The sequence below is a fragment of the Thunnus maccoyii genome, chromosome 7, assembly GCF_910596095.1.
Source record: "Thunnus maccoyii chromosome 7, fThuMac1.1, whole genome shotgun sequence".
Lineage (NCBI taxonomy): Eukaryota > Metazoa > Chordata > Actinopteri > Scombriformes > Scombridae > Thunnus > Thunnus maccoyii.
The window spans coordinates 9,969,177-9,997,165 of NC_056539.1; the positions used below are offsets into that span (position 1 = coordinate 9,969,177).

A 27,989-nucleotide genomic window follows, 5' to 3' on the forward strand; every position below is an offset into this window, starting at 1 on the left:
ATGATGGAAAAATGGCTTTAATTAAAAAACAGGCGTCACTGAAAAACATGTCAACAGTATATTATTTTTATTAGTTTCTGTAACCAAACCAAGAGAATGTAAATAAGACCGTACATATTTTAATCGATGAAACCCCTGTACAAGTACAACAACAAAAAAAAAACAAAACAAAAAAAAAAAAAAAAAGAAAAAAAAATCATTACCCTCCCTCCCTCATCCATCCTCCAAAGCAAGGACTCTTCCCCCGGCTAGGGCAGAGGTGAGGAAGACGTCCTCCCCACCTCAGGGTGCATACTACTGTACATTTCTGAAGGACCCTTGTCGCCACAACCCCGAGATGAGAGCATTGTGGGTGGGACAGCCAGCGGAGGTGAGGCAGAGACAGAAAACAGCACTGATTGCTCTCATCAATAAAGACAACAAAACAATAAGTGTCCTTCTGCCCAAATGCTTCAGAACTTGAGGCTTCTCATTTCATCTTTTTTTGTCGTTCTCGGTCCTGTTCTTGTTCCCCCTCGTTGTGAGGGTTGACATATACACACACTCGTGTTTTTCTACTGTTTCAACAATCAACTCCTCATCGTTTCTATTCCTCTAAATAGCCCTATCCTGCTATATTCTAGCTAAGGGCACTGAAATCAGTCAATAGCAGCAGGTCTGGGTGCTTTACAGTGAAGTGTGTATACATGTGTGTTTGTGTGTGACAGCAAGGATGGGTGTGAAAGCGGTGAGAGGGTGTGTGACAGTAGCCCCTAAACTGGAACTGCTTTAAAGTAGTGATCATTTCCGCGTAATTCTGTTCAGTCCAATCAAAACTCTGCCGCCACGGCAACAGCAATCCTAAAGGCTGTGACATCATCTCTGCGCTGCTTTAACCTTTGGCTAAATATATACAGGAGAGTCCAGCTTACAAGCTTTTCCCCCCCTGTTTATGTCACAAACACACACCTGACACACACACCCCAACACATCAGTAATTCTCAGGCAAGGAGATGAGAGCAGAAGGCAGGAGCAAAGGCTCACAGGCAGACTAATCAATAAAATCAATCATTAAACTCAATCAACTGCTGCAATTTTCACATTTCAATTCTGGTCAAACAAAAAAGGAACAAAACAACAGAATTTCTGATTTCATGTCTCCATTTGGTAACCGTGGATGAAACCGTTGAGCGAGTGCGTGCGTGTGGTCATGAGGTGCAAGAGCATTTCCACGTGCACAATTCTCTGGATTAGTTATGACGGGAGATTGGGCAACAAAAAGTGTGCTTCACTAAATGACATCTTAACAAGATTGTTTTGACTACAGAAACAAAACTGATTCATTCTTTCGTTAACAAAACATGTTTCTCCTATAATATGCGTGATCCTATTTGGAGGGGGGGGGGATTAAAAAAGGAGCAGAAATGAAGAGCTATAAAAATGGCAAACTCAGCAGCAAATCTCATTTCAATTTTTTTTCTCTCCAGCTCTCCTCTTTATCTACCGTCACAGTAGATTTTCTATGGAACAACTTGTGCAGCCATTTTATCGGCATCTAAATATGATGGAAGAATCCAACTCAAACGCCCCCACCTACAGTGGGACAAGACGGGAAGAAAGAAGAGGAAGAGGATTATGTATACGCAGGACAGCGTCTACTCTCAGAAACCATTACCATCTGGATCTCTACCCATCCCACCCATCCTCCTCCCCCCCCACACTGTCCCCCAGGGCTGATATGAGGAGGTGACTGAGTGAATGGGGCTCTCTTCCTCTCTTCCATCCATTCATATTGTCATCTGTAGAGGGTGTGCAGCTCTTTACTTGCCCTCTTCTGGTTTGATGGCCTGCGGTTTTATGGGGCCAGTCCGTATGGGCTTGGCTGTGGAGATGGGGGGTTTGTCAGAATCTGGGCGCTCGCTCCCTGTCTGGTGGTTTGGCGCTGAGGTGTCGAGGGGAGGCTTTCCTCCCTGATCAAGCCGAGATGCTTTGCTAACTTGCGGGGCCTTGAGTTGCTGCTGTTGTTGTTGTTGTTGTTGTTGTTGCTGCTGCTGCTGTTGCTGCTCTGAGAAGAACTTATGAGTGGACTGCAGCACCTCAGCCCGCTGCTTTGCCTGGTGGGGTGGAGGAAAAATTAAAATCAACCAACCTTATACTGAAAGATCATCTCATCTGTTTGACCGGTAACAAAATACATGGATAAAAAGAATATGGCATCAAACCTTTAGGTCCTGTTCAGCCTTCAGAGCCGCCTGTGTGCCTCTGGGTCCCAGTGAGGGACCAGGTGGTCCTCGGGGAGGGTGCTGGCTGTGCTGTGGGTGCTGGGGTCTGGGATGAGGCATCAGACCGCCACCCACATTGGGTGACATCGGAGGGCCCATGGCAGAGCGCTGGACACCTCCAGCAAATGAGTTAGCGTGAGGAGGTCGAACCAGAGGAGAGACGATGTTGGGCTGAGACAGAATCTGAATGAAGAGGGAAAAAGAACAAAAAAAAAAAAAATCAATTAATACTTCAGTTGAATGAATGACAATTAAGTTGACATTTATGTTGATAACCAGTGTATTACATAAACACAATCAAAATGCAGGTTTTATGATTATTGTGAATGTTTAACCTGTGGGTTGAACTGGCCAGGGAAGTGCTGCGTCATTCTCATGCCGGCAGAGCTGGGCTGAAACTGCTTCTGGTACAGCATGCTGTTCATCTTACTGGACTGGCTACAAGGGGAGGTGGAGCTGGCCCTGCAGGGAGAGGTGTGTAGAAAGTGCATTGAAATTACAAATCACTAGTTGACAACTCTTAATACATTGATCTTTCATCGAAAAATCATTCAGCACAGTGAAAATTGGGACTGTGGCAATTAAATAGTACTTGAATAAACAGGCACGGAGAAATGATATAGAGGCAAAGTTTATGTTTCACCTTTGAGGTGTCAAACTGAATGTGAAGTGAAGGCAGCATGAATGCATACTGAGTCAATGGAAGTATATTTACTGTGGGAGCTGCAAACTGAGGCAGATGTATGTCTGTGCGAGATGAGCTGATATTTCTAAACGATACAAGTCCAATTCATGTTGATGTGAACAGAATGAGAGTCTGAAGAAAACAAGAGAAAAAGCTGAAGTTTCAGTTAAGGTGTGAAATCAACTTGCCTGAGCTGTCATATACTCATAGTCATGCTTGTTGTTTGCAAACTACATCAAACACAACTCACCCCAAAAATCAAATTCACATGAATTAAGCGTCAAAGACAAATTTGTTGCATGTTTATCGTGTGCTGTCAAATCCTCAATCCTCCATGACTTTCATTTAAACTCTAAGAAAAACACAGCATGCAGCATAATCTTTGGATTAATGGTGCTGCTTGCATATGTATGTAGTTTTTAAGTGTGTGTGTGGTGTACCTGTAAGGGCTAGAGGTGGGTGTAGTGCTCCTGGCGCTGACAGGTGGGGTTCCAGGCTTCACATCCATCCCAGTGCCAAAGAGTTTCAGATCCATGTCCATCTGCACCATGTCAATAAATAAAAAATCTGTCAAAGCTGCACTTTTAAAAATCAAAACCAGCCAGATTATTGAGACACACACAGTACAGTACCTTGCTGGTGGGAGGCTGCATCATGTTGTGGTTGGGGCCCATGATCCCTCGGTACGGCTGGGAGACTGGGGGCTGTCGGTTCATGTTGGGGGGCTGTGCCTGGGGAGGAGTGGGAGGCAGTGCCAGGAGGGGCTGACCTCCACCCGAGCCAAAGTTTGGCAGGGACAGCTGGGAACCAGGCAGAGGGACCGTCACCTGGAGAGAGACAAGACACATACATTTCACACACTGACAGTCTGGTAATGGGACAACTCTTGAAACACTTAACTGATGAATTGATCCACCAATTTGTCAATTGACAGAAAATTAACCAGAATTAATTTTGAGTTGATTTCTTACATAAAAATACATTTGCAGTTTACAGCTTCTCAAATGAAAGGGTTTGATGTTTTCTGTTTTTTTACACCACTGTAAATTGGAAAAAAAAAATTGAAAAAAAATGTGAATTTTTTTTAAGACTGGTCAAAAAACAAACTATTAACCTCTTAAACTACCCAAGGACACTAGCGTCCTTGGCTGACATTACTGTCTTCAGAGTGATGATTCTAGTATCACATGAAACTAGACGACCTAAAACATCCACTGGTACCAACCATGTCATGCTAGCTTGTTGGGAAGGGGGCTAAATAGTGCTCCAAAGTTAGGCTAAATTTTGGAGAGGGAAAAACTGGCATAGCCATTTTCAAAAGGGGTCTCTTGACCTTTCACCTCAAGATATGAATGACGATGGGTTCTATGGGTACTGCCAGTCTCCCCTTTACAAACATGCCAACTCTATGCTAATCCCATGCAGTTTTTGCGTGAAGTATAAATGTGTTATTTTCGCCTATTCTAAAAATGTTGTATTTGAATATTTTTGGGTCCCCTTCAATATTCTTGGAATTGCATTAATTGTGTTCATGTGTGATGATATTAGTCCCTATAGTAGCCATTTCATTGTAGTGAGAAAATTTTTTGAAACTTAACCTCACTGTATAAAAATGACCTATTGTGACCTCTAGGATAATCACAGCCTCATGAAACTTTAAAACTACAAACTAGAGACCTGGGGCATTCAGAGGATGTATGACTTTCCTAGGTATATTGACAATAAAGGGGTTTCTGAACAAGTTCCAGAACAGAAGTGTTCACCATCCAATTACTGAAAAATACAATTCTTACAGAAATCTCCAAATGTCAAAACTTTTAGGTACCAAATTACAGCTTGAATTTGTCTATGCTGTGTATGCTGTATGCTCAAAATCTTGGTGGAGACCATTTTTAAAATCAATCCTCGAGTGGTCAAGAATGGTTAAATTTTGCAACTTATGAGACGTAATTGAGCATGGCAATGGCCATCATATACTTCCATCATAATATTCTAAGCCCTTACACACTCTAAACTTTGATTACAGATTAAAGACTAGAAAAACTTGACACAGTGCTGAACTGCATCTCAAATTAATCTTCAGGTTCCCAGCTTTCAGATGATGTATACCACTTCTATGTGGCATAAACTGTTGACCTGCTATCTCCCTCTAAAGAGACCCTGTCCACTCCCTAAAAAAAGAGACAAAAAAATTGGACTATGGTGGGAGGGGGAAGTGGAAGAGCTTAAGGTTTGGATGGCCACCATTATGATTTCATGTTTGGTACCTGTTGCATTGCTGAACTGGGCGATTGGGTGTTGCTGTAGTAGCTACTCTGGCCATGTTGTTGCACCTGCCCTGAGTACATGTTTGAATGCTGATTCATCCCCTGTCGAGCCTGAACCAAAGACACACAGATGTCAGATATAATATCCAAACAATATATATATATAATGCAGATGTCTGTATACAACAGACAGCATCCTAAGGTGGTGTCAAATATTTCTTGTGAGGTGACGGGTTACCTGAAGCAGGTGTGTGTCAATGAGCTGGGAGCCTCCCATGCCAGATGGCTGGTTGAGCTGGGGCTCAAACAGAATGGGAATGTGCTGGGTGGAGGAAGGCTGCTGATAGGCCAGACTGGACTGAGGCTTGCCCAGCTCAGGTGCTTGCACGCCAGGATAGCTGTGCAATGATGGTCCTGACAGCATCATGGAGGGCTGTGACAGGCTGCTCTGCATGAACGCCTGCTGAGACCTGAGAGAGGACACAGTCGGGATATAGAATCAGATAACAGGAACGATGGGGCCTCAAAATGAGGAAAGTGGCACATTAGCAACACTGTGCTGTGTGTTTCAGTTGTGGCGACAACCTGTGGTGTTGTTTGTTACCTGTAAGGCTGCAGTGAAGAGTTGAACAAGTCCTGTGGCTGGGAGACTGGAGGACCAGTGCTGAGTCCTAGCTGGGCCTGGTGTGTGTGTTGGTGCTGAGGCTGACCTTGCAGTGGAGCGTAGATAGGGATGGGAATCTGCTGCACTGCTGTTGGCTATAGTGTAGACAAGCACAGACAGGTGGTGTTACCTTCACCATTAAAACTTTCCTGCAGTGTGTTTCTGACCTCTAACAAACAAAATCCTACCTGCGACAGGCCGGGCTGGAAGCCTTGCTGCTGCGCCAAGGAGGGAGGAGCCAAGCGAGGGTGGGGCGTACTGAAGAGGTGGCTAGTGTCCATGTAGAAGGCTGGAATCTGAGCTGCAGAACCTGGATAAACATGTGCACAAAGTTCCCCTATCAGCATTTCATTCTCTTTCATGTTTTGGTACATTTGGTATTGATAATGCAATTCAAAATTCCTCAGCTGAAGGCATGAAATTATAGAAGAGGATCCAAATCAGCAATAGTTGCCAACATTGTATCCTTGGCTACATTACAGTAATACATCAAAGATATATGGTTTATACAATGCTGTGTTTTAAGACTTCATGTAAAAACATGGATGATCTATACACAAACTTACACTTATAAACAATCAACTAAATTCAGCAAACATCTGCAAACTAATACAACAGTTTGGTGCCATGTTTCTCTCACCTGCTGCAGACTGGGAGACGTACACCTGAGGGGTCTGCTGCTGGGGCAGTAGGGGAGGCACACAGCCCAGCTGAGAGAAGCTGCTGCTACTGCTACTGCTGGAGGAGGACAGGCTTCCACCCTGCAGCTGCTGGGGCTTCACCTTACAGATGTTAGGAGGGTCAGAGGCCGTGGTGGTCTTGGTGCCAAGGGATGATGTCGTATAGGTACCAGAACCTGCAGGGTGGAGATAAACACGCAAGTTGATTCACATGCACAGCCCAACAATCCCAAAAACAAAAGTGCAGATAAGTCGGTGTCTTGTAGAATATCAGCAGTGTAAAACAAGAGATAAACAAGGTGCCAACAAACAATATTATAAGAGATACGGTGGATGTAACAGGGATGTTACCTGTCAGTGAGGTGCTGGGGGTGACAGAAGCCACAGGGATCTGTGGCATGGAGGCCGAGGAGAAGGTGGAGTACGAGGATGCACAGGAGGTGATGGGGGAGGAAGAGGAGGTGACCGGAGAATTCTTCTCCAGACTCGGGGAGTTCTCCCACGCTTTGCGAGCCGATTCCATCTGAGACAGAAAGACATAGGTGCTTAGACTATGTTTCACTAATATTATAGAAAGCAGTTCAAATCTAATGTCGCCTATAGTGTGCTGTACCTTAAGAGTTAGGTCAACAGTAGCAGGAGAGACCGTGCTTAGACTGGAGCTCTGCTGCAGGGTCTCTCGCCGAGGAAGGGGCAACGAATGTGGTAATGCCACCTAAAACACACCCAAAACGTTCCCAAAGCAATCTTTTAATTATGTGTTGAGCGTTAAAGTATTTCTAGGATTTTTTTAATCTCTACGACACAGACATTTTCCATAATCCGTTAAAATGAAAAAGAAAGGTGTATGAGGTTTTAGCCCAGTGTCATGTGTACTCACATTGGCTACCAAACTCTCTTCCATTTTGTTGCCTCCTGTTGGAACACTGTCAGCCAGCGATGAGGAGGGAGTGGTGTAGTCTGTTACGGACTCCTGTGACAGAAAAACAGTTTAGACACACACACACACACAGTCATGATTTTATGATAAATTGCCCTTAAATTTTATCTTGATTTAATTATTTAAGACTTTGACGATTTGATAAAACAATAATCATAAAAAAACCAAAACAATTTAATTTGACAGAGATACATACCTTAGAGTTACTGGTGTACTCTGCTGAGGGGACTGTGATCATGCCCTCGATGTCTCCTCCCAACTCTGGTACTGTGGTGTCACTGATGGGAGGACTGGATTCTGTGGCTCTGCTGACGCCTCCTCCGGTTACTCCTCCCTCCATCCCCTCGCCTTCTCCTCCACGTGCGTCTTTGGCCTTGCGATTCTTTAGAGAGCGCTCCTTACCAATGGGACCTGGCTTGTACTCCTTGGTTTCCACTGGTTCCATCTCAGGGAGCTGAGGACAAGGGATTGAACATTTTTTACAATCAAGTGGAGTTCATAAAATGAATATGAATGAAAGTGAGAAGAAAACTTACTCCACAGTTCAGTTACCTACCTTCTGTGTTTTGATTGGGCCAGCGCGAGGTTGTTTCTGTCTCTGTTCTTTGGGAGCAGGTAATTTGTTGTCGGAGCCAGTTTCTAGCATTGCTGGAACTCCATCACTGTCGGTGCTGCCTGCAGATGATGGTGCTCCAAACTGAATACTGTCTATTGCCAATTCTACACTGCCCTCTGATCCAGGCTTCACACCCTAAACAAACAACAAAACAACATATTACATGGTTTATCATGGGGTTAAGTGGAGCATACAGTTGCAAAAGATGAGGCAGGCATATTTAACATACCTCAGAGGAGACAGTGCCAGTAAAGGAGGTAAGAGGTTTGTTCCAGGCACTCACAGAAGGTGGCTGGGGAGGGCTGATTGGACCAACTGGAATATACAGATGACATTTTTAAGAAAAGCTCAATGATAAATTCACTCCTACATCACAGTGGGATTCACGAGCCGAAAACAAATTTTAGATATTTTTCACAAGAACTGACTTATCAACTCACGCTTCTTGACGTCGGAAAGGACGGTGGAGCCTGCTACCTTGTTCTCCCACAGCTCTGTACCCAGAGTGCTGTGTGTCTGCGTAGATGCAGGGGGTAGGCTCTTTGAGGTAAAGTCCACAGTGGCAGGGGGGATGGAGGACAGAGGAGCCACCGTTCCTTCCAGAGTTTGAGGGGATGCAGCAGGTTGGGAGGGAGCAAGGTGAGGATGCTGGGGGGCAGAAATGGGGGGTTGCTGTTGGGCCTGGGGGGTGGAGGCTACAGGAGGCTGAGACTGTGAGGCCTGTTGTTGTTGTTGCTGCTGCTGCTGCTGTTGTTGCTGCTGCTGCTGCTGCTGCTGCTGTTGTTGTTGTTGTTGCTGTTGTGATGACTGTTTTTTAGCAAATCTTGGTGGCAGCTTTCCTCCACCTCCTCTGCTCTTGTCACCAGAGCCTTTTTTACCCCAGTTCTGTAGGAAACAGATCAATATTAATACTATATCAAACGGGTACGGCTCATTATCATCAAAGTTTTTTTAAAAAACTATATGGCACAAGCTAATCATCCTGCTACCTGAGTCGTCTGCTCTTCCTTTTTCCTTTTCTCTTCATCCTGCAGGCGTTTCTGTTGCTTTCGGGAGACCACTTCTGTGAAACCATCATCGTTGGTGCTGGACTGTGGGTCCTCTGTGGTGGTGACCTCTGGGTGATCATCAATGATCACAACACCTACAGTGACGGGACAAAAATAGATATTTACGTTCAGTTTTCAGGTGACAAGCAGCTGAAGCCAGATCATTAGACAAATCTCTGATTACAAATACACAGGTCTACTTACTGGCATAATTATTGAGATCAAACTGAGAAAGAGCATTCTCTTTGGGCTTCTTAGCAGCCTGCTTGGCCTCATCTTTGCGACGGGCAGACTGATCCTTTGTAGGTCTTTGAGCTGCTCCTCCAGCTGGTGCTGTCCCCTCTGAGTTTTGCTGAGCTGAAGGGCTGCACAGTTTAGAGAAACAAGAAAAACTGAGACCCAGCAAGACACTTATTGACACATGTTTTATAAAACAGTGTGGTGGTAAAGTCTGAGACAATAAATACTGTTGTGATGTGTTTTGTGCAAATAAAGATGGATAATAACATAATATTAGTTACTTAAGAAAAAAATGAATATACCACCTTCAGGTGAGAATTGTGCCACTCCAGTTCCCACTTCTTAGCATAAAGATGATTTTTTTTTCAAATTAAACTTTTTCTACTTTATTTTTGGTCTTGCTCTTTTCTTGCCGTTTTTTCTGATCTCATCCCAACAAAAAACTACACCTCTTTCTTATTTTATTACCATAGTAAGACTGAAGCAAGAAGCCACTAGACCGTGAGTGTATTAGATGAAGGGAGAAACATGTTTTGACTCAGAAATGTGAAGCAAAGGTACAATATGAGTCTAAAAATACCATCATACAGATGCTATATTGAGCTATATTTAACCAGAACACTTTGATAGCCAATTACAGCACACTTGAGCTCAGTAATCTACCCAAGTGGAGAATACTTGAAACCGCCCAGGCAATTTGGACAGATAATACTAACAGTTTACAGAATGTTAATGTAGATTATAGTTTTGTTCAGTACATCTATTAATGAGGCAGAATTCAATTAAAACAAAAGGTTTATTGTGTGTGAATAAATCTGCACTGTTATTCTACCGCACAATGTTCATTGAGTCAACTTCATTGTGCAAGTGTTAATGTAAGCAGACAAAGTAAAAGCCTCAGAACAGACAAAAGACTGTTTGTTTCAAACTCACCCTTTGCGGCCGCCTTTGGCCCCTCCCCTCCTCTCCCCCTTGCCCCCTGCGTAGCTGCGGCCTGGTTTGGCTCCACTGTTGCCTCTACGATTCTGTCTCTCTGTAGGCCTCTGACTTGAGAAACTTCTCTTGGCTGTAGGAGGTCCTTCACGTTTTGGAGTCACCCCTCCATCAGGGGGGCTTTTACTGGGTGTTAAAGAGCCCTGAGAGGGTGCAGGAGCAGGGGCAGAAGCAGTGGCTGCTTCATTTGCAGCTTCCAGTGCTCCTTTCCTCTCTTCTCGTTCTCTCCTTTCGTTGAAGTCACTGCTCTCAGAGGCAGTTTCCCATTCCTCGTTGGCTTGATCTGAGGAGTTCTGGTTGGACAAGTCAGGGGATTTGGTGCCGACTGCAGTGATGGTGGGGCTGCTAGTCTCAGGCAAGGGTGCTTCTATAGGAGAGGGTAAGTTCGGTGCGGGCATAGTGGCTGCCACTTCCGCAGGCATAGTTACAGGGGTTCCTGGAGCTCTAGACAGGGTAGGGGAGAGGGAGATTTTGGCTGGGGCAGAATTAGGGACAGCAGCAGCAGGCACTGGGGGTAGAGGGACAGGGGGACTTGGGGCCTCTCCACTAGCTAACACTGCAGCCTCCCGCTCCTTCAGCCGCCGGAAGCGGGGAGGTTTATCTTGCCTGGGGGGTCGTGCTGGTCTGGATCGACGAGGCCTTTCTCTGCTACTCTGAGGAGCCCCGTCCCCAAATTTCTTGCCATCAGACTTAGGTGGCCGTCGGTCAGCTGGAGGATTGTCATATCTTGATGTGGACTCTGTGTCTTCAGGCCTGAATGTCTCCATGGGTTTAGAGGGCCACTGAGAAGAAGAATCTCTGGCTGCTGGTCGTCTAAGAGGGGCTGAACGAGGGCCTCCACGTTCCCTTTGGCCACCTCGTCTACTGTATAATCCTCCTCTTCCTCGCCGTGAAGGCTCTCCTTTAGGGAGAAATCCTGGCTTGGGTCTGCCTTCATCATCCCCTCTAGAACCAACCTTTTCCCCCATGTGAGGAGGTCCAAAGCCTGGCTTGTGTGGGCCAGACCGGGCCTCCCCGGGGAGCTCACGTCTCAGTGGACGGCTAGGTTTCGTGCTAGGCTCACGATCAGAAGGTCCAGTATCACTAGCAGACTCCCTCCCACCTTCACTTTCAGAATCTGTGTCCGAGCCACGGCGTCGTCTGCGTTTCGGTATAACCTCAAAGTCTGAACTCTCACTGCGAGTCTCACTTTCCTCCCTGTTACGAAAGGCAGCAGCACCACCAGCAGAAGGTAAGTCAGACCGTGATCGAGGTTCTCGGTAAGGGTACTCTGGCCGGCTTCGACCACGACTACCCCTGCCTCGGCCACTGTATGTCCCCCTGTAGCTCCGTCCTCTGGAGTAATACTCTCCTCGACCACGTCCTTTGAAACTTGAGTCAGCAGGCCACTCTCTTTCTCTGTCCTTGTCCATTTCCTTCTCCCTCTCACGTTCCCTTTCTCTCTCTTCTCGTCGGTAGGCACGCGGAGGTAGATTGGACTCTTTCCTGGAGGGCAGTTTGGGTTCTGGATGTTTGTCGTTGCTGGGAGGTTTGTCTGCTTTCTCCTCCTGAGAGGAAGAGGTGGGAGCCCCAGAGGAAGGCTGGGAGTCTCTGGCTCTCTGAAGGCCAGTCTGAGTTTCCTCAGCCTCAGGAGTTTCTCTCTTCCCCTCACCCTGAGGTCTGGAGCCCTCAGACACAGCAGCAGCTGCAGAAGGAGCTTTAGAGGACTGATCTTTTTTGGTCCTTTCTCCTCTTTCCCCTCTCTCGTGACGCTTTTCTCTCTCCTCTCTTTGCTCCCTCTCTTCTTTCATGTCCCTTAGGACAGGCTTTTTTATTGGCCCAGACCTGCGGACAGGTCTCTCTCCTCCTGGTCCTTCTCTACGCCCAGTGCTAGATCTCCCACCCCAGCGCAGATCAGCTTTCTGCTTGCTAGGTGCCGGCAGAGGCAGCTTCTCTTGTTTGTGGAGTCCATCAGCAGGGGGTGTTGCCCTGTTGCTGGTCACTGCAGCCTGTGAGTAGAGCTCATACTGAGGCTTATCCTCAGCCCTATCCACTGTGTCCTGAAGCTCTAGTGATTTTGTTCCCAGAGGTAGCCCATCAAACCTGGGCTCATCCAGCTTGAGGGAGTGGCTCGAGCCTTGGGAGACACTCCTCTGGAGCATAGCTTGACCTAGAGCTTCTACCTCTTCCCCACTTGGTAGGCCTGACTCCTCAGGATCAAAGCCTGAGCCAACAGGGACTCTATCTAAAGGCCCCGGCACATCCTCTGGGCCCTGGGAAAACGCAGACAGGGACTCTGTGGGGTCCCGAAAGAAGTTACTTTTACGAGAGTCCAATGCACTGTGGTCCTGGGGGTACATAGCTGGGAGACCCCTGTCTAGATCCAAACCAGACTCCATCCTGCAGAGAAACAATTATTATAGTTTTATGTGCAGAAAATAAAAATCCATTGATTATAATTGATCAAGTTCTTTATGCTTAGTTGCCTTTTTAAATTTTTTTTTTTTACCTCGGCTCCTTGTTATCTTCCCGTCCTTTTGGTGGAGTTACAGACGGTAATGGTTCTGACTGTGGGTATGGGTCAGATCCCCATACCATCCTTGAGTCTGAGGGCAGGCCATGGTCACGAATTGGTCGCGTCAAGTGGTCAAAGGAGTCAGAGCTAGAGCTGGAGTTGTCACCTGGCTCTCTGCGCACAATCTGCTTAGGGGGCATCCTCCCTGAAGAGGGCAAAACAGAACAACTTTGAAAAGGTTGTCTGGCACAGCTATCATCAACACTGCCCTCAACACTGAATACATTAATCACGAACATACACATATTCTCCATTTTAATTTCACATATCTCCCTACCAGGGTGAATGTTAGCTGGCATATCCATGGGAGGACGTCCAGACATCATGCGGGGGTCCATGTAGGACTGCATCATGAGCCAGCGGGGGTCAAACCCCATGGAGGCCAGGTGCTGGTGATGGGGGCCCATGGGTTGATACATGGAGCGGTGTTGCTGCTGCTGTTGCTGCTGCTGCTGCTGTTGTTGTTGGGTAGCTGGAACTCCACCACCACCTGATGGTGACACGGAGCCCCCACTCTGCTGTTGCTGTTGTTGCCATTGTTGCTGCTTCATCTGCTCCTACAAGACCAATGAGGAACAGTAATGGAGAAAATGTACATTTAAGATGAACAAAGTTAATGGGTTTTTAATGGACTACATTGATGACTGCCAGTACAGTTCAGCTTGTTCTGACATAATGCACTCAAAGGCCCGCCTACGAAAACTATTTGTTCAAACCAAAGCCTTTACAAATATGCAATATCACCAGCCCAGGTCTTCCCAAACTGCATACTGGTATAAGAGATACCGGCCCTTATACTGCGCATGTCTTATGGAAAATCCTGCATGGAAAGGAGCATTCACTAAAGTTATCAGTTAGTTGTTCTTTTCAAATGCTAACTATGAGAGAGTACGATTGAAAGAGTTAAATTAAACTGATTCATCTTGCTGTGACAACCTGAAAACTCCAAAAGTCCTCTTTATGTTCACAGTGCGGAAACTACTACTTAGCCCACTAGCCCCCCTGCCACATCCATATGGACAGCAACATCCCAGCCGCTAGTGACTTAAGAAGCCAGGTGTGGACATCCTTACCTGCTGTCTGAGGAAGCGAGGCGGCAGAGATTTCTGAAACTGTTTGGAATAGCCTGAGGTGAGTGAGGGACGTATAGCAGCTGCTGCTTCTCCCTCCAGTTGTGGTGGTGCCACAGGGACTTCCTCACCACTGGGGGTGTCCATGTGAGGTATCGGCAGGTGGGGCTCATCCACTGCAGGAAAACAAAACCAATGATATTGACATGTACAACTAAATGGTAGTCAGGTGCAAAAGCACAACGATCAGTGAGGCCCCATTTACACCTGGCATTACCATTAAATCTGTATTTGGATATCCTCACTGGATAAGAAAAAAAACATGTCATGCAAAGTGTAAATCCAAGAACACATTGTGATCGGAATGCTCCGGGATTGGCCAGACCACGTCTGGAGGTGGTCTAGCTCACATTGTGATTGGATCTCAGCTAGGTGTAAATGCAGTCCATACAGCTAGTAGACACTAAGCTGGCTTACCTCTGCTGTCCTCTATGTTGAAATAGTCTCGAATAGGCACTGTTGTCCTGTCAGCCTGGTTTTCCTCCGTCAAGGGGCCGACCTCAGCCAAGGTGCTCTCTCCTTCGCTCTGCGGCTCTGGAGCTTTGGCCACAGGTCGCTGGACTGGGGAGCCGGGTTGACGAGGCAAGTGAACCTCCTCCTCTACATTTGGTTCGACTCTCTCTCTTTCTCGCTCAATCCTCTCCCTGTCTCGATCCACCCTCTCGGGTAGAGGAGCTTGCATGATTGGGGCCGGTGATTGTGAAACTGGGATTGAAGGTACAGGACTGGATGCAGGAGCAGGAGCTGACGAGGAAGCTTCTTCATGGGCAGCTCCTGCCTCATCGTTGGTGGTCAGAGCTGGGGAAGATTTGCCCTCAGTTGCCTGGCGGTGTTTTTCATTGAGACGTTTAAGTTTTTCAGCACAAGCAGCAAGCCGCTGTTCTTCCATCCGCCGTTCCTCTTCCTCTCTCCTCCTTCTTGCTCGCTCTACAGCTTCAGAAACGTCTGAAGGCTTCTTGCGCTTCTGTCGCCAGGCCTCAGAGTCCTCATCGGCACCAGGTGCCGCTGTAGCCGATGGTTTGCTCCCACGTGGAGCCCCAGCAACAACAGAACGACCGCCACCCTTGAGAACAGAAAAATTAGTATGCATACAGACTGATGAACCTGCCGTTACAATATCAGTGCAAACCAATTGGCAGCTTGTGCAATTTATACCAGCTTTACCTGGTAGTCCTGTGGAGCAGCTGCTTTATTGTACTGCCCCATACTGCCAGGTGAAGGCGCTCTTGGATCTACGCTGTCGGCCCATGACGTTTTACTGCCTCCACGATCCTCAGACCCCTCCTTCCAGCCTTCCTGACTGTCTGGTGGCCGTGATCTTATACGATCCACTTTACCCATCCATTCCCTGAAAGTAATATTAATTTGGAAAGGTTAAAAAAAGAAGAAAAAAAAAAAAGAAAAATCACAGGTTCCTCACCTGCTTGCCTCATCCTCAAGCTGCACATCAAACCCTATCACTATCACAACACATAATCTCACTGGACACACAAAAACAGGCTTTGATAACACGTTCCTGGAATTGGAAATATTTTTGATCCTTGTCCAGGTTGATGCATTTGTCATGTCTAAATAATTTTTTACTTCGCGCTAACTGTTAGGCTTGCCGTGGTAGTTGGTGTTACTGGTGTTAGACAGTGTTTGGGCATACACCAATTACATTACTTTCTCACTGCCCCCACCATCGTTTGGCGCTTAAAAAAAAAAAAAGAAAAGAAAAAAAGAAGAAAAAGAAATAAAACCCATTTAGTTCATTTTCACGTGTCAGTGCCCACATTCATCAAATAAAAAAACTCTAATTCAATAAGCGTGTTAGCACTCTCTGCCTGTTCAGCTTGCTCTCAGTGCGTCTCTCTCTGGATGGCGGGCGGGTTGCTCCGGTTTTGGTTCTAAGCAGCGGCCATCCTCTGGCTCTTCCCCGTGTCTGAAGTCCACCATCACTAACTTGTTAGTAGGGGGAAGATCTAAACTAAAAATCTAACTTTAAAGATCAAAGTAAAAGCTCCATGGATATTGACGGTTATCAACGAATATCTTATCTTGTAAAACGCTCGGTATAACTGGTAATACCAGTGTTGTCACAAGTTTATTAACCGGTGGGAAAATTTCCTCACCATGGCATCCCTACTACCTGTTTGGCACTAGCTGATGCTATTGTGCAATAAGCATTTGGCTCCGAATGTACAACTGTGGTATGTTAAATCATCCACCATACAGTGTGTTCTGTCTGCAATATATTGATTTCCATTACATCTTGTCCTGCACTTGGAGAACATGTCACTATACTGTGAGATTGCTAATGCGTTACAAAACATCGATGAAACATGTCGAATTAATTCAATTTAAACCTGAAAGGTCATTACCGGTGTTTTTCAATGTTTTAAGTTTGAAGGCATGCCATAGTGATATGAATTTTTGTTGAATGCATTTTTCTTACCTAGCAGGCAGCCGTGCCTCTCCATTCATTTGTGTTCAGTATAAAAATAAACTCACGAAGATTTGCTTGAGATAGGAAACCCAAAGTACCCATAAAGTCTAGCTTTATAATTATCCAAGGTTTGCACTGGATTTCGATGTCACAATGACATAGTTTTAATAAAATAAACAATGATGCCCACCTATCTCGAGTCTCCAAAAGTTGATTTTCAAAGAAGTGTGAGAGATGAGTTTTGGGAGGTAAGAAAATCTAAATATTTAAGGCATGCTTTGTAAAATGAAAGGCAGTAATGTAAATTACACATATTTTGACTAAATTGGCTAAATATTGATATGTGAAATTTTACTTGTATCATTGTATGACCTATTTTACCGATGAAGTGAATGAAGGAGGGCAGTGATAGAATAAGTGAGAGAGTGACTTGTGAATAAATGAATTAATTATAGTGAAGTTTTAAGGGTGAGTGGGGGAGAGATGTGGGGGCTTAGAGTGTATATAGTGTATATGCCTGTTTGTATTTTATGTTATCTTTTATTATGTTTAGTTGTTTTTTGTTGCTATTTTTACCTTGTTTTCATGTCACTATGGTGCCTCATATTTAAAAAAAATAGTTATTAACAAATTAAATAAATAGGCTAAATAGAGAGAAACCTTTGTGTGGTTCATTTGTGGTTCTTTTATAGTGAATTACAGAAGCTAAATAGTGAATGCAAGACAATTTAAGTGATTCAGATAAAAATACTTACCAGTTTTCTCCTTTGTCTTTAGCAGCTTGGTTCTCCTCATCATCGCTGAAGTTTAGTTTCTCAGTGTAGTCCACCTCCATCTGAGCTCCTGGATTGTAGAGAGGACAGAATTGATAGAAGCTAGAACTACAGTAAAGTGAGCTTTTCCCCAGCTGATTAAGTGATTAGTCAAACACAGCAGTTCATTGATAATGCATAGCTACTGACCTGCCCAGCCCTCATCAGCATCAGTGTCTAAGTTGTCCAGCTCCTTCAGTTCTGTGGCGCTAATGATAGAGGGTCTATCTGGGTCCTGGAGCCAGGACTGAGGGGGCGGCTGCTGGGGTCGTGCTGAGCGAGGACCCCTGATCATCCAACAGGGAGCAACGGAAAGGAAAGTTCATTATGGTCTAGTGCATTAACAAATTTCTCTTTTTAACTCTATACAGTGTAATGAGACTTGTAGGCAGTGTCGTGGGTCTGACACTTGTCAAATCTGTGCTGAAAACATGTAAAAAATTCCTTTTTGATAATAACAAACAATGTTCTTCTGTGTGATATTACATCAGCTGGTATAGTAACTTTTATCACCTTTGAGTTGAGTCATTTCTTCTTTATTACTAAGAATGATGTATTTATGCATTTATGCAATTATAAAATTCAATACAAATAAAAATATATCTCATGTTTTACTTTACATATTAGCATTGACTGTGGATTTTCAAGTTTTTAGGGCTTTGCCATTCAGGTGTGAACTCACTTTGCTCCATCTTGTGGTACAGGGTATCTGAAGTTTGCTTGCCCTGGGCCAAAAGTCATTTGAGGATAGGCGTGGAACATCTAAAGACAGAAAGACAGAAATCATCAAACAGGATAAAGAAGAGACAAACAACTAGACAGTAACTGCGATATCCTCATGTGGTCAGTCCAAAAAAAACAAAACAAAACAAACTGTGGCTTACGTAGGGTGGCATCATGCTCCTGAAAGCGGGGTCGAAGTGTGTTGGCACCCCAGCAGGAGGCTGCTGCCCCCCATTAAGTTTAGGCTGAGGAGGGGCAGAGGGGGGCAACCTCTCCCTGCCATCCCTCTTCTCCTTCTGGCCGTCAGTGGTTACATTTCGTCCAGGCTCATCAGCTTCTTCAGGAGGTGAAGAGGTACCAGGGGCCGTACTACCCTCCTCTGGAGCCCTGTTCTCCATCTCAGGGGGGCTGGGTGCAGTGTTTAAATTCCTGCCTCCACCTTCACGCCAACTGCCAACATCTAACAGGACAAAAAGAAAATAAACATTGATGAAGAAAATAATTCAGTGTTTCCCCTATATGCTTTCAACAGCGGCACAACTAAATGATAAACGCCACTGCTGAAATTTCACATCGCACATAATAATCACGGCGAATGCAAACCAGACGCACATTCTCCACTTCCAGCAGCTGACTGGAGCTAGTGGTAAGCGAACAGGATTTCTGCCTCTCTGTCTCTCTCTCTTCTGCTCTGCTCTCTATCTGTGGTCTGTGCCTGTTTGCATGATGGCAAACACACACACACACACACACACACACACACACAGTGGAAAGCAGAGCAGAGGCCACAGCTGCCGTAAGTGCAACAACACCCAGAAGTAAGGGAGACGGTACGAGCAATTCATCAACAGTAGCAACTGTTGAACAAGCAGAACATAAACTTAAATACGACGTCTTTGTCTTCCCTCTCATCTGCAGCGGCTATGTTTCTATGGAGCTTGTTGTCCCAATAGCAATAGCAAAGAGTCTAATTATCTAAATATCTGAACATTAGTTGAATTCTTGAAGACATTAGGCTGACACCAGCCTGCCCCTCCTCTCTACCATCAGTACCTGCAGCAGTGAGTCTGACCAGCACCAGCATAGTGAGGAGGACAGAGGGGAGGATGAATGATGCCACAGAGCTGTTAACCAGTTTACCTGCAGCCTTTCTGAACAGTAGAGTCTGAGGGCATCAACCATTAATCAGTTCAACAGTATGAAAGGTTGTCAATAAGGAGATATGGTCTGATGCCAATTAGTCTACATATTAAAAAGACAAACTGGTTGTTATAAACAAGTTTACAATAAATAAATATATTATATATCTATATATCAATCAAATAAAATTACCAGTTATCGTATTCTATCTGCCACAACAAACACATAATTATCTTGTTTTGAACCTTAGTCATTTAGTCTATAATTATCGTTATTGGCCCTGTAATTCCATATTGGTGCATCTCAAAAAAAAAAAAAAAAGAAAAAAAAAAAAAAAGTGTACATTTTCTGTGTTGAGGCATTTAATCTTTGACATTTATTATAACTACAGCTACCTGGACCTCTGCTGTCAAAAGCTCCTAGTAAATTATCATGTACATGATTCTATGGACCCATATGAAATATGGGTCCTGGCATCGCGGGCTCTGCATGCGCACAACACCACTACTGCTGGAAAAAATCCTTGGGGAAACACTGTAATCTATGGACACTGGATATTATTTATGTGTATGAGTGTGGCCATACTTTGAGGTCTGAGGCTGGGGCCTGGTCCATAAGGCTCCTCCTCTTGACCGTCTTTCTCGACCTCACCAGCCGCCTGCAAGCTGGGAAACTCCTGGTGAAAATGGCTGCTCACACGAGGAGCTCCTGCACAATACAAGCACATTATTATGAACACAGAAATTAGAAGGTCTAATCCTGAGTTGGTGTACAGTGCTCCTTCCACGCCAACCAACACATTTAGTAGAGAACAAATGTTCTGAATTCCATGCAGGCTGTAATAGCTGAGTGCTGTAAACCAATTGAATACTGTTCCTCTTATTTGCATGGACAGAAGTGGGAAATTTACAGAAAGGTGTTCGCAACCAATCTGCATTGCATGGGTAGGTGTAATGCTTAGCAAGGAAGTAAAGAGCATATTTACCGTCTGGCTGTGTCTGCTTGCTGTTGGCCCAGGAACGACTGCCCCCAATAGAAAGCTCTTGTGACTGGAGCACTGCTGGTTTGTTCTGGGGTGGGGGGGTCTCCTGTTGCCTATGGCACAGAAAACAGGGCAAAATTTCCAACATCACTCATGATTTGAAATGTTCTTGATGGCAGACCGCTCCACCTTTAACTGAGATGTGTAACATACACCTTTGTTTTGAGAAGAGCTGCGAAAAAGATGGTGTCCAATTTCAGTGTGAGTGTATAAACGTGCATCAAGTTCTTAAATTTACCTCTCTTCCCCTCCCTCAGATCGGGATGCCCAGCCACTACCGTCTTTGGGGACAATGTTGACGTTGGGGTCGTTTCCCTTGTTCTCTGCCTTCAGGCTGGGCAGGTTGGCCGGAGGGGGCATACGCCGGCTGACAGCAACTTTGCCCAAACTCTGGAGCCCATGTCTGGCTGCCACTGGAGTGAAGAAAAAAAATCAGATGTAGGAGAACAGAAAAAAAGAGGTATGCAAGAAGGACAAGGTAAAAATTTGATCCTTAAAGTTTATGTTATATTGCCTTGATATATTGAAGTCACTAAGGACAAAACAAGCTGTGCACACTTTCTAGGAATACAACCTCACAGCGCACTCATTAGTAGTCGTATAGTGTTCAACTAACAGAATAATAGTGGGTGCTTACCTGCAGTTTTCTGGGTTTCCAGAGATTTGCCCTTATAGGTGTTGAAGAGGCTAAGGGTTGCATACTTTGTTTTGCCATCCTTTGCCTTGGTGCTCTGCCCTGACTTCTCGGACATTTCGCTGGAAACTCATTGAGTCTGGTCCTTTGGCCTCGCCCCCAGAACCAGCCTCCTATAGACAGGGTGAGACAAAAATGAGAACACACGAAGGTACAAAGGTTGTTGGTTCTGCACAGTATACCATAACACAGACACACACACTTCCTTTTTTGTTTGCATGCAAGCGCATCAGGATGCACATGCAAGCAGGTGAAGCATTACACAGTCCAGCCAATGTTTCACACCATTTCAGTGATGTACAGGTGGTAGTCATGTGCCAAGAAATGCAGCAATACTCCAGCAAAGGCTGGCTAGGAGAAGAATGTAAGCTAAGAACCACTGATGTGAACAATGCAGACTCAGATCATTACTAATGATTTATGACGAAAGAAATGTAACACTTTTGTTTTGCGTTTTGGTGGGTAACACTCAATGTGTTTTTCTTAAACTAGAGCACTCTACTGAGCACCTTTAATTTAATAAAGATATTGATGAAAAAAAAAATTATGTATTGGTCACGTCAGGCCAATACATGATCCATGTGATAGGGCCAATACTGACCTCAACACCGGTCTGGCAGATCAGAGCATCCCTAAATTTCAACTGTAGAAAACTTCTGACTGGAGACCTGCATATACTTGATTTTTTTAATGTTGCAAACCTGCTATATTGCCTGTGAATAGAAATTGACCACACCAGGATCGCAGACACTCAAAGTTCTTTTGATGGATTTGTATTGGCTATATGAAGCCTAATGCCTTTTCTGAGCCTTTTTCTCCGGGTAAACTACCTGTCAAAATGCCACACTAAACTTTGTTACACTGGAGTGTGAACTGCATAGCACGCTGCAGCCAGCGGTTTCAATTAATAATATTTCGGTGAGTGTCACTGAACAATACAAGGAGGAGGATGATTCATTTGCGCTGGGATCCGGGGCAAAAAACGCAGTTGGGTATGCCTACCAGTAGGGCTGGGCAATATATCAATTTCATGATATGAGACTATATATATATATATATATATATATATATATATATATATATATATATATATATATATATATATATATATATATATATATATGTATCGTGTTTTTTGGATATCGTAATATTGTGATATAGCATAAGTGTTGTGTTTTTGTACAGTAAAGTGATGTAATTTTATGAACTTACCAGACTGTTGTAGCTGTTCTATTGTTTACCTTTACCTATTTAGTCATTTTATCCACATTACTGATGATTATTTATTAAAAATCTCATCATGTAGCTATTTTGTGAACGCACAAATAGTCATCTCTACAATATTGTCGGAATATCAATATTGAGGTATTTGGTCAAAAAATATCGTGATATTTGATTTTGTCCATATCACCCAGCCCTACTTGCCAGTGAGAAAACACCAATTTCAATTTTGCGTGTGGTATAAAGCTGATATAAGAAAGCTGGACACACTGAGGCGGCTGTGGCTCAGGAGGTAGAGTGGGTCGTCCACTAATCGGAATATCAGCAGTTCGATTCCCAGCTCCTCCTGTCCACATGCCGATGTGTCCTTGGGCAAGATACTTAACCCCAAATTGCTCCTGATGGCTGTGCCATCAGTGTATGAATGTGTGTGTGAATGGTTAGTGTCCTCTGATGGGCAGGTTGGGACCTTGCATGGTAGCCCCTGTACACATTCAGCTTATGAATGTGTGTGAATGGGTGAGTGTGATTTGTAGTGTAAAAGCGCTTTGAGTGTCGGAAGACTAGAAAGGCGCTATACAAGTACAGTGCATTTACCATTTACCATTTACTGACCAGTGGGGGGCACTCATGGTTTAGGATATGGGAAGACGTAGAAAGAAAGGCCAGAAAGTGAATGAGGAATACCATGGACAGAGAGACAGCATGTTTGGGGCTGCAGTGTCTTTCCTAAGTCACACAGAGGTCATTTATTATTAACGTAGCAGTGGTGGAGCAGTGTCTGCGAGAGTGTGAGTTAGTGTGTGTCAGGGGGAGCTGACAGCTCTGATGAGCTCAGTCTCTATCTGCAACTTGGCCTTGGAACACTTCTGCAAAGGAACATCCACTTAAAGGAAAACGCCTTTCTTTTAAAAACAACTTGCATCTTGTTTAGTAAAAATACTGTCAAAAGCAATGATGGTCCAAACAATGACCATAAGACCCAGGTTGTAATTTCTTTCTTTCTTTAAAAAGGTGCAGTGTGTATAATATAGTGGCATCTAGCAGAACAGACTTGGCAGAAATGGAATGTGATATTAATAAGTATGTTTTAATTACAGTGTATAATTACCTGAAAATAAGAATTGTTGCGTTTTCGTTACCTAGGAATGAGCCCTTTATATCTACATAGGAAGCGGGTCCTCTTCCATGGAGCCCACCATGTTGCACCGCCATGTTTCTACAGTAGCCCAGAACAGACAAACCAAACACTGGCTGTAGAGAGGGCCTTTCATGTTTTTTGGGAGTTTTGCAGCCACTGTAGGTTCTCCTGCACGCTGGGGGTTGGGGGGGTATTCAGTTAGTTGCAATCTGAAGCCTCACCACTAGATGCCACCAAATCCTACACACTGGTTCTTTAAGTGGGAGTATGGTGTGGGTAGTGATCTTTGCAGTACAGTGCCTTAGTACTTGTACTTGACAAATTAATTTGTCCAGTTCAGCTTAACATATATCACTACTGAAAATGAGGTATTGTAAGGGCATCAATTTAAAAAAAAAAAGAAAAAAAAAAGATACCCATCCCTGAATGCACAATTTTATCAGGACCTGGATTCATAGTCAACTTCAGATACTTAATACTTCAAAGGTGTCTGTCAGGAAAAAACTGGCATTAATGCATCTTTTCTGTGCCTCTACTGTATGGCAGTGTCCATTAGAAGTAGGCAAGGTGCTGCAGCTTATATGCACCTCTTCAAATGAGTAAAAATGCATTTGGGGCAGTAAAGGCTATACGTACACTGTCTTTGTATTTTCTCTTGCTGTACATTTTTCTAGTACCGATAGTGGTTGTTTATCATTGAAGGCTGAGCTATGGCAAAACCTTGATGCAAAACAATTAATACAGTTGTATCTGAAGATACACTCTCCAGCTGTCTCAAAAATTGTCCTTCCAGAAAACAATAATACCAGAGTGTAAAGCTGAGCACACACTACAACACATGAGTGACACGAGTCCCTGCTGACCTAAGTGCTGTCACAAATTTGCCTTCTTCGGTCTCTTGAACACATGCTTGTTGTTTTGTGAACACTGTGTACGGTGGAACAATAGAAAGACACAAAAAATATCTGAAGAGGCTGTAGTTGCAAACCTGGGTGGGAATGTTACTAGCTGAGTAGTGACTAGTACCTTGCTAGCCATAGGCTGAAACTGATACCAAGCTTCTAATCTAACCGATGGAATCTAATTGAGAGGTCCCCGTCGAATCATATCCTTCCTGGTTACAGATGCCAGCTCAGTTTTTGAAAAATGTGACGCAGTTGCATTTATCATCATTACAAATCATTGTCTGTGTTTAATTTTGTCAGGTGCAGCAGTGATGCTTGACAGGAGATGAGAGGTAAAACAATTTGAATGTAGCAGAAACAATGCTGGAGGATATATCAAATTAATTAGAATTTTTGTTTTTGAACAATGTGTAAAATGTCTTAATTGTGACAATCAAATTATTACAACATACATAAAGTTACTTTTAGTCAAAAAGTAATGTAATGATAACTGACTGAATTAGTCATCTTGAGTCACGGCAGTCCCATAAACTGTGAAGTGAACAGATAAACTACATGAGAACCTGCTGTGACTCATGCTGGCTAGCTGGCTCTGGCTATCTTGGAGTGAATTTAATGGTCTCATCTACAAGAGGAGCAGACTGAAAATGACTCTGCATCCAGTCTGTGCTCTTGATTTGTGTTTGTTGATGAGACATCAGCTCTGGATTTCAGAGCTGAAGCACTGGGAGTTGACTGAACATTTGCAGATTTTACTTAATTCCATCTGTCCCTGAGGGATGTGGGATGTATAAGGGTGTGTTTGAAGAAAAAAAGGAATCAAACAGGAAGAGAGAACAGTGATAAGAGGCCACACAGCCTAAATGACAACAGTCCTAGGGAGGGACCTTGGATCCTTCCTTTTGACACGTTTTCAAGAAAAAAAATCTCATATTCCTCACCTGGCATACTACTGCATCCCTGCTACCCAGCTTTAATCAGCACAGCCTGACCTCCAGCATGACCCTGCACCCCTATAACTACTTCTGCATCACAGTTCATTCATCAGGGGAAGTTCTTTTCTGACACATCACAACATATCAGCATTTTGGTGTTTCTGCTTAATGAGAACTACTTTGTGTGTACATGTTCTTCACAGATTTTGGCTCGATGAAAATAAAATGGCTGGCAAAATTTCCATCCATCAAACCATGTGGCCAGTACAAAATTTGTTGATAATGCCTATCAGTAAGAAACAGCATAAAAGTGTCCTGCATCAGTTCTATCTTGAATAATTATTAACCTTAATAGTGGAATGACTTGCTTATTAGATGTCCCCACAGTGATCTCACTGAGCCACCACATAAGAATTTGCTTCCACATCTTTACCACTAATAAAACACTGCACGGATACACAAGAGCCTAAGATCTTAAAGACAAACTCAGATTTTTTATGACCTGTGTTGTGTGTCACAGTTTTGAACTTACACATCAGCATAGCAATGCACTCACCACTATCATTCTAGAGACTGTGAAAATAAATACTTGGCTGGAAACAGCTTTATAATTATTAAATCCAACAGGGCCAAAGAAATACAAGCCTCACAGCAGCTATTTGGTGGTCTACATAAACACTTAAAGTTAGTATCTTTTGCACAGCAGATCAACTTCCACATTCAACCTGCAGTTTGACCCAGATGTCTTACTTGTAAAGTGTGCATGCGCCCTACCCTTTTGTTTACTGACCTAGCTAATGCAACTGTGAAGAATAAGAAGTCATGTAGATGGCCTGAATGATGCACAAAAATGTTTTACTGAAACAACAAGCTTGTATGTCATTGACTTCATTGGACTCTATTGAAATGCTCCAGTGAAGACTTCTGGTCCAAAATATCTACAATGACAAAGGTTTGTATATTATGTTAAACATCTGTAGGTGCACTATCTAGAACTACAATGCTTATTCTCCTTTAGTATGTATTCTACATTGGCTGTGAACAGGCATATCAATTAAATCACCACTCCTCACAGATACAGTACTACTGTAGTACATAGCTCGGCCCGTACAGACAAAATGTTGTATCATACCATTACTTGAACTGATTTGGACATGTTCCGTATCTACCACGTAATCTTCACTTTGATCAGGGTCAGTGCAAGAGGCTTCTTCTAGCATCTCTACAATTACTTACTGTTGTTGGTCTGATAAACACAAAGCATGGAGAAAGATAAGGCTCGGCTGCCACTTAAGAATATTGTGGTTGTCCAAAGTCAGGTCATCAGTATCATGAGATGATCTCCCTTGAGAGTTGTTGGTTATTTCATTAAATACACAAGAAACTGGACGGTGGCTATGTTTCCCATTGACTGAGTGCTTCAGTGCTTAGATTCAATGCACAAGTTAAACATTTGCTATTGCAAATGCCAGTTGAAAGTATACACATGGGACCAGTTTGGGGGGACTGACTGATGAGCTGTATGAAATGCAAAGTTTGGTATCACTTTTATTAAATCAGTTTAGAGCCAAGCAGGTCACAACATAGAAATCATTAACATCTCTTTTTTGTTGAGCCTTGCAACAGATATTTCCACTAGATCTCTGATCAGGCCTTAGTCACTGACTGCTCAATCAATAAGCCCTACTCCAATCAATATATGTCTGAATAGGCCTCCCTAAAACTAGCCAGATGTAGACCCATTCCTTTCAAGGGATGAATGTATAGAAATCAATACATGTAGCCTTTTAGCAATCTTACACATCTTCAGATAAGAGATCATGAGCCATACACTCTCCAAATCTGCCAAACCCCTGAATGTGCACACTCACACAGAAAAAATGTGCTCCTTTAAGGGGCATATTTGTTGGATCTGCAAGATCTCATGGCTAAAGAGGAAAGCATTGTGCTCATCTGTACACACAACCCCACATACCATGACATATGAGTATAAAACGTAGTATATCGCCACACCTAGTTCAATTCAGTGAAAAAGAAACCAAACGTGATGACAGCCAAACGTGTAGTGTCGTTTTGTTCCTGTAAATCAGTGCTACTGAGGAGTCTGCAGGCCATCCGTCTCCATGAATCAAACTGCTGGTGGGCTGGGTGGCTCATACCGGCAGGGAATACAGGCCCCTTTTTCGCCCGGAACTCAACCAGACCGGGCACAAATTACAGTTTAATTTGCTCAAAACGCATGAACGAAAATGTCAACACATTCATCTAGCCAGCAGGACAGAGTTTGACGTCTAATGTGTAGCGTGGTGCTGTTAGATAGCAGGCCGCCAGCTCGCATCGTTTAGCATAGTTTCGTTTCTCACTAGTCGCCATCACATCCACTTCCAGCCCTTCAGTGGCCAAAGCATGCTAACCAGCTAACGTTGTGTGAGCACCAACACATCAGCCACTGTGCAAAACTTCAAAAAATTCAGCTTGCATGACACGCAGACCCACCTGCCACCGCCGGTGCCTTCTTTGTCCTTTCGCTTGTCGTACAGCTTGACTTCTGGATCCGGTTTCGGCCTGGTTTGCGGTGGACGAATATGAGTCTGGCCGGCAGATTACAAAAGCTGGCTAGCCCGCTAACGACGGTTAGCTGCTCTGCTCGTTGGCTGCCAACAAACCGCTCTCCACATGCACGGCTTCTGTTTTTGTGTCTTCTGCGCCGTTTCAAGCCGCCAGTCTGTCCTTGTCGGTTCGGCCGTTACTGTGGGAACCGGTGCGCGGGCGTCCCGTGGTTCCGTGTGTCTCTCCGCACCCGTTACCTGGTGCCACACCGTTTTTCTAGTTGAGTGAGGCCCCGCTCGAGCCGCGGCCTGTCGCACAA

The 27,989-nt window shown here is 44.3% G+C and overlaps 1 protein-coding gene across 2 annotated transcripts; it reads right to left on the reverse strand.

Annotated features, from left to right (window-relative positions):
- Positions 1–50: 50 nt before the first annotated feature.
- prrc2c (proline-rich coiled-coil 2C) lies at positions 51–27,989 on the reverse strand. Of its 2 annotated transcripts, none has more exons than XM_042416313.1 (34): positions 27,617–27,989; positions 20,862–21,031; positions 20,463–20,637; positions 20,168–20,277; positions 19,768–19,890; positions 18,204–18,502; positions 18,002–18,081; positions 17,470–17,606; positions 17,263–17,350; positions 15,244–15,427; positions 14,497–15,142; positions 14,023–14,195; positions 13,227–13,506; positions 12,884–13,094; positions 10,336–12,774; positions 9,367–9,527; positions 9,103–9,257; positions 8,554–8,998; positions 8,343–8,428; positions 8,054–8,248; positions 7,694–7,951; positions 7,438–7,530; positions 7,171–7,272; positions 6,909–7,080; positions 6,518–6,733; positions 6,066–6,187; positions 5,818–5,972; positions 5,452–5,683; positions 5,214–5,324; positions 3,579–3,773; positions 3,387–3,487; positions 2,597–2,723; positions 2,202–2,444; positions 51–2,093 (listed from the first exon to the last, which is right to left on the reverse strand). In XM_042416313.1, exons 2-34 carry the CDS (start codon positions 20,974–20,976, stop codon positions 1,800–1,802), a joined length of 8,523 nt encoding a protein of 2,840 aa, XP_042272247.1. In that variant the 5' UTR covers positions 20,977–21,031; positions 27,617–27,989; the 3' UTR covers positions 51–1,799. The 2 variants fall into 2 exon arrangements, with proteins under 2 accessions (XP_042272247.1, XP_042272246.1); XM_042416312.1 differs by having other exon boundaries at positions 17,470–17,615.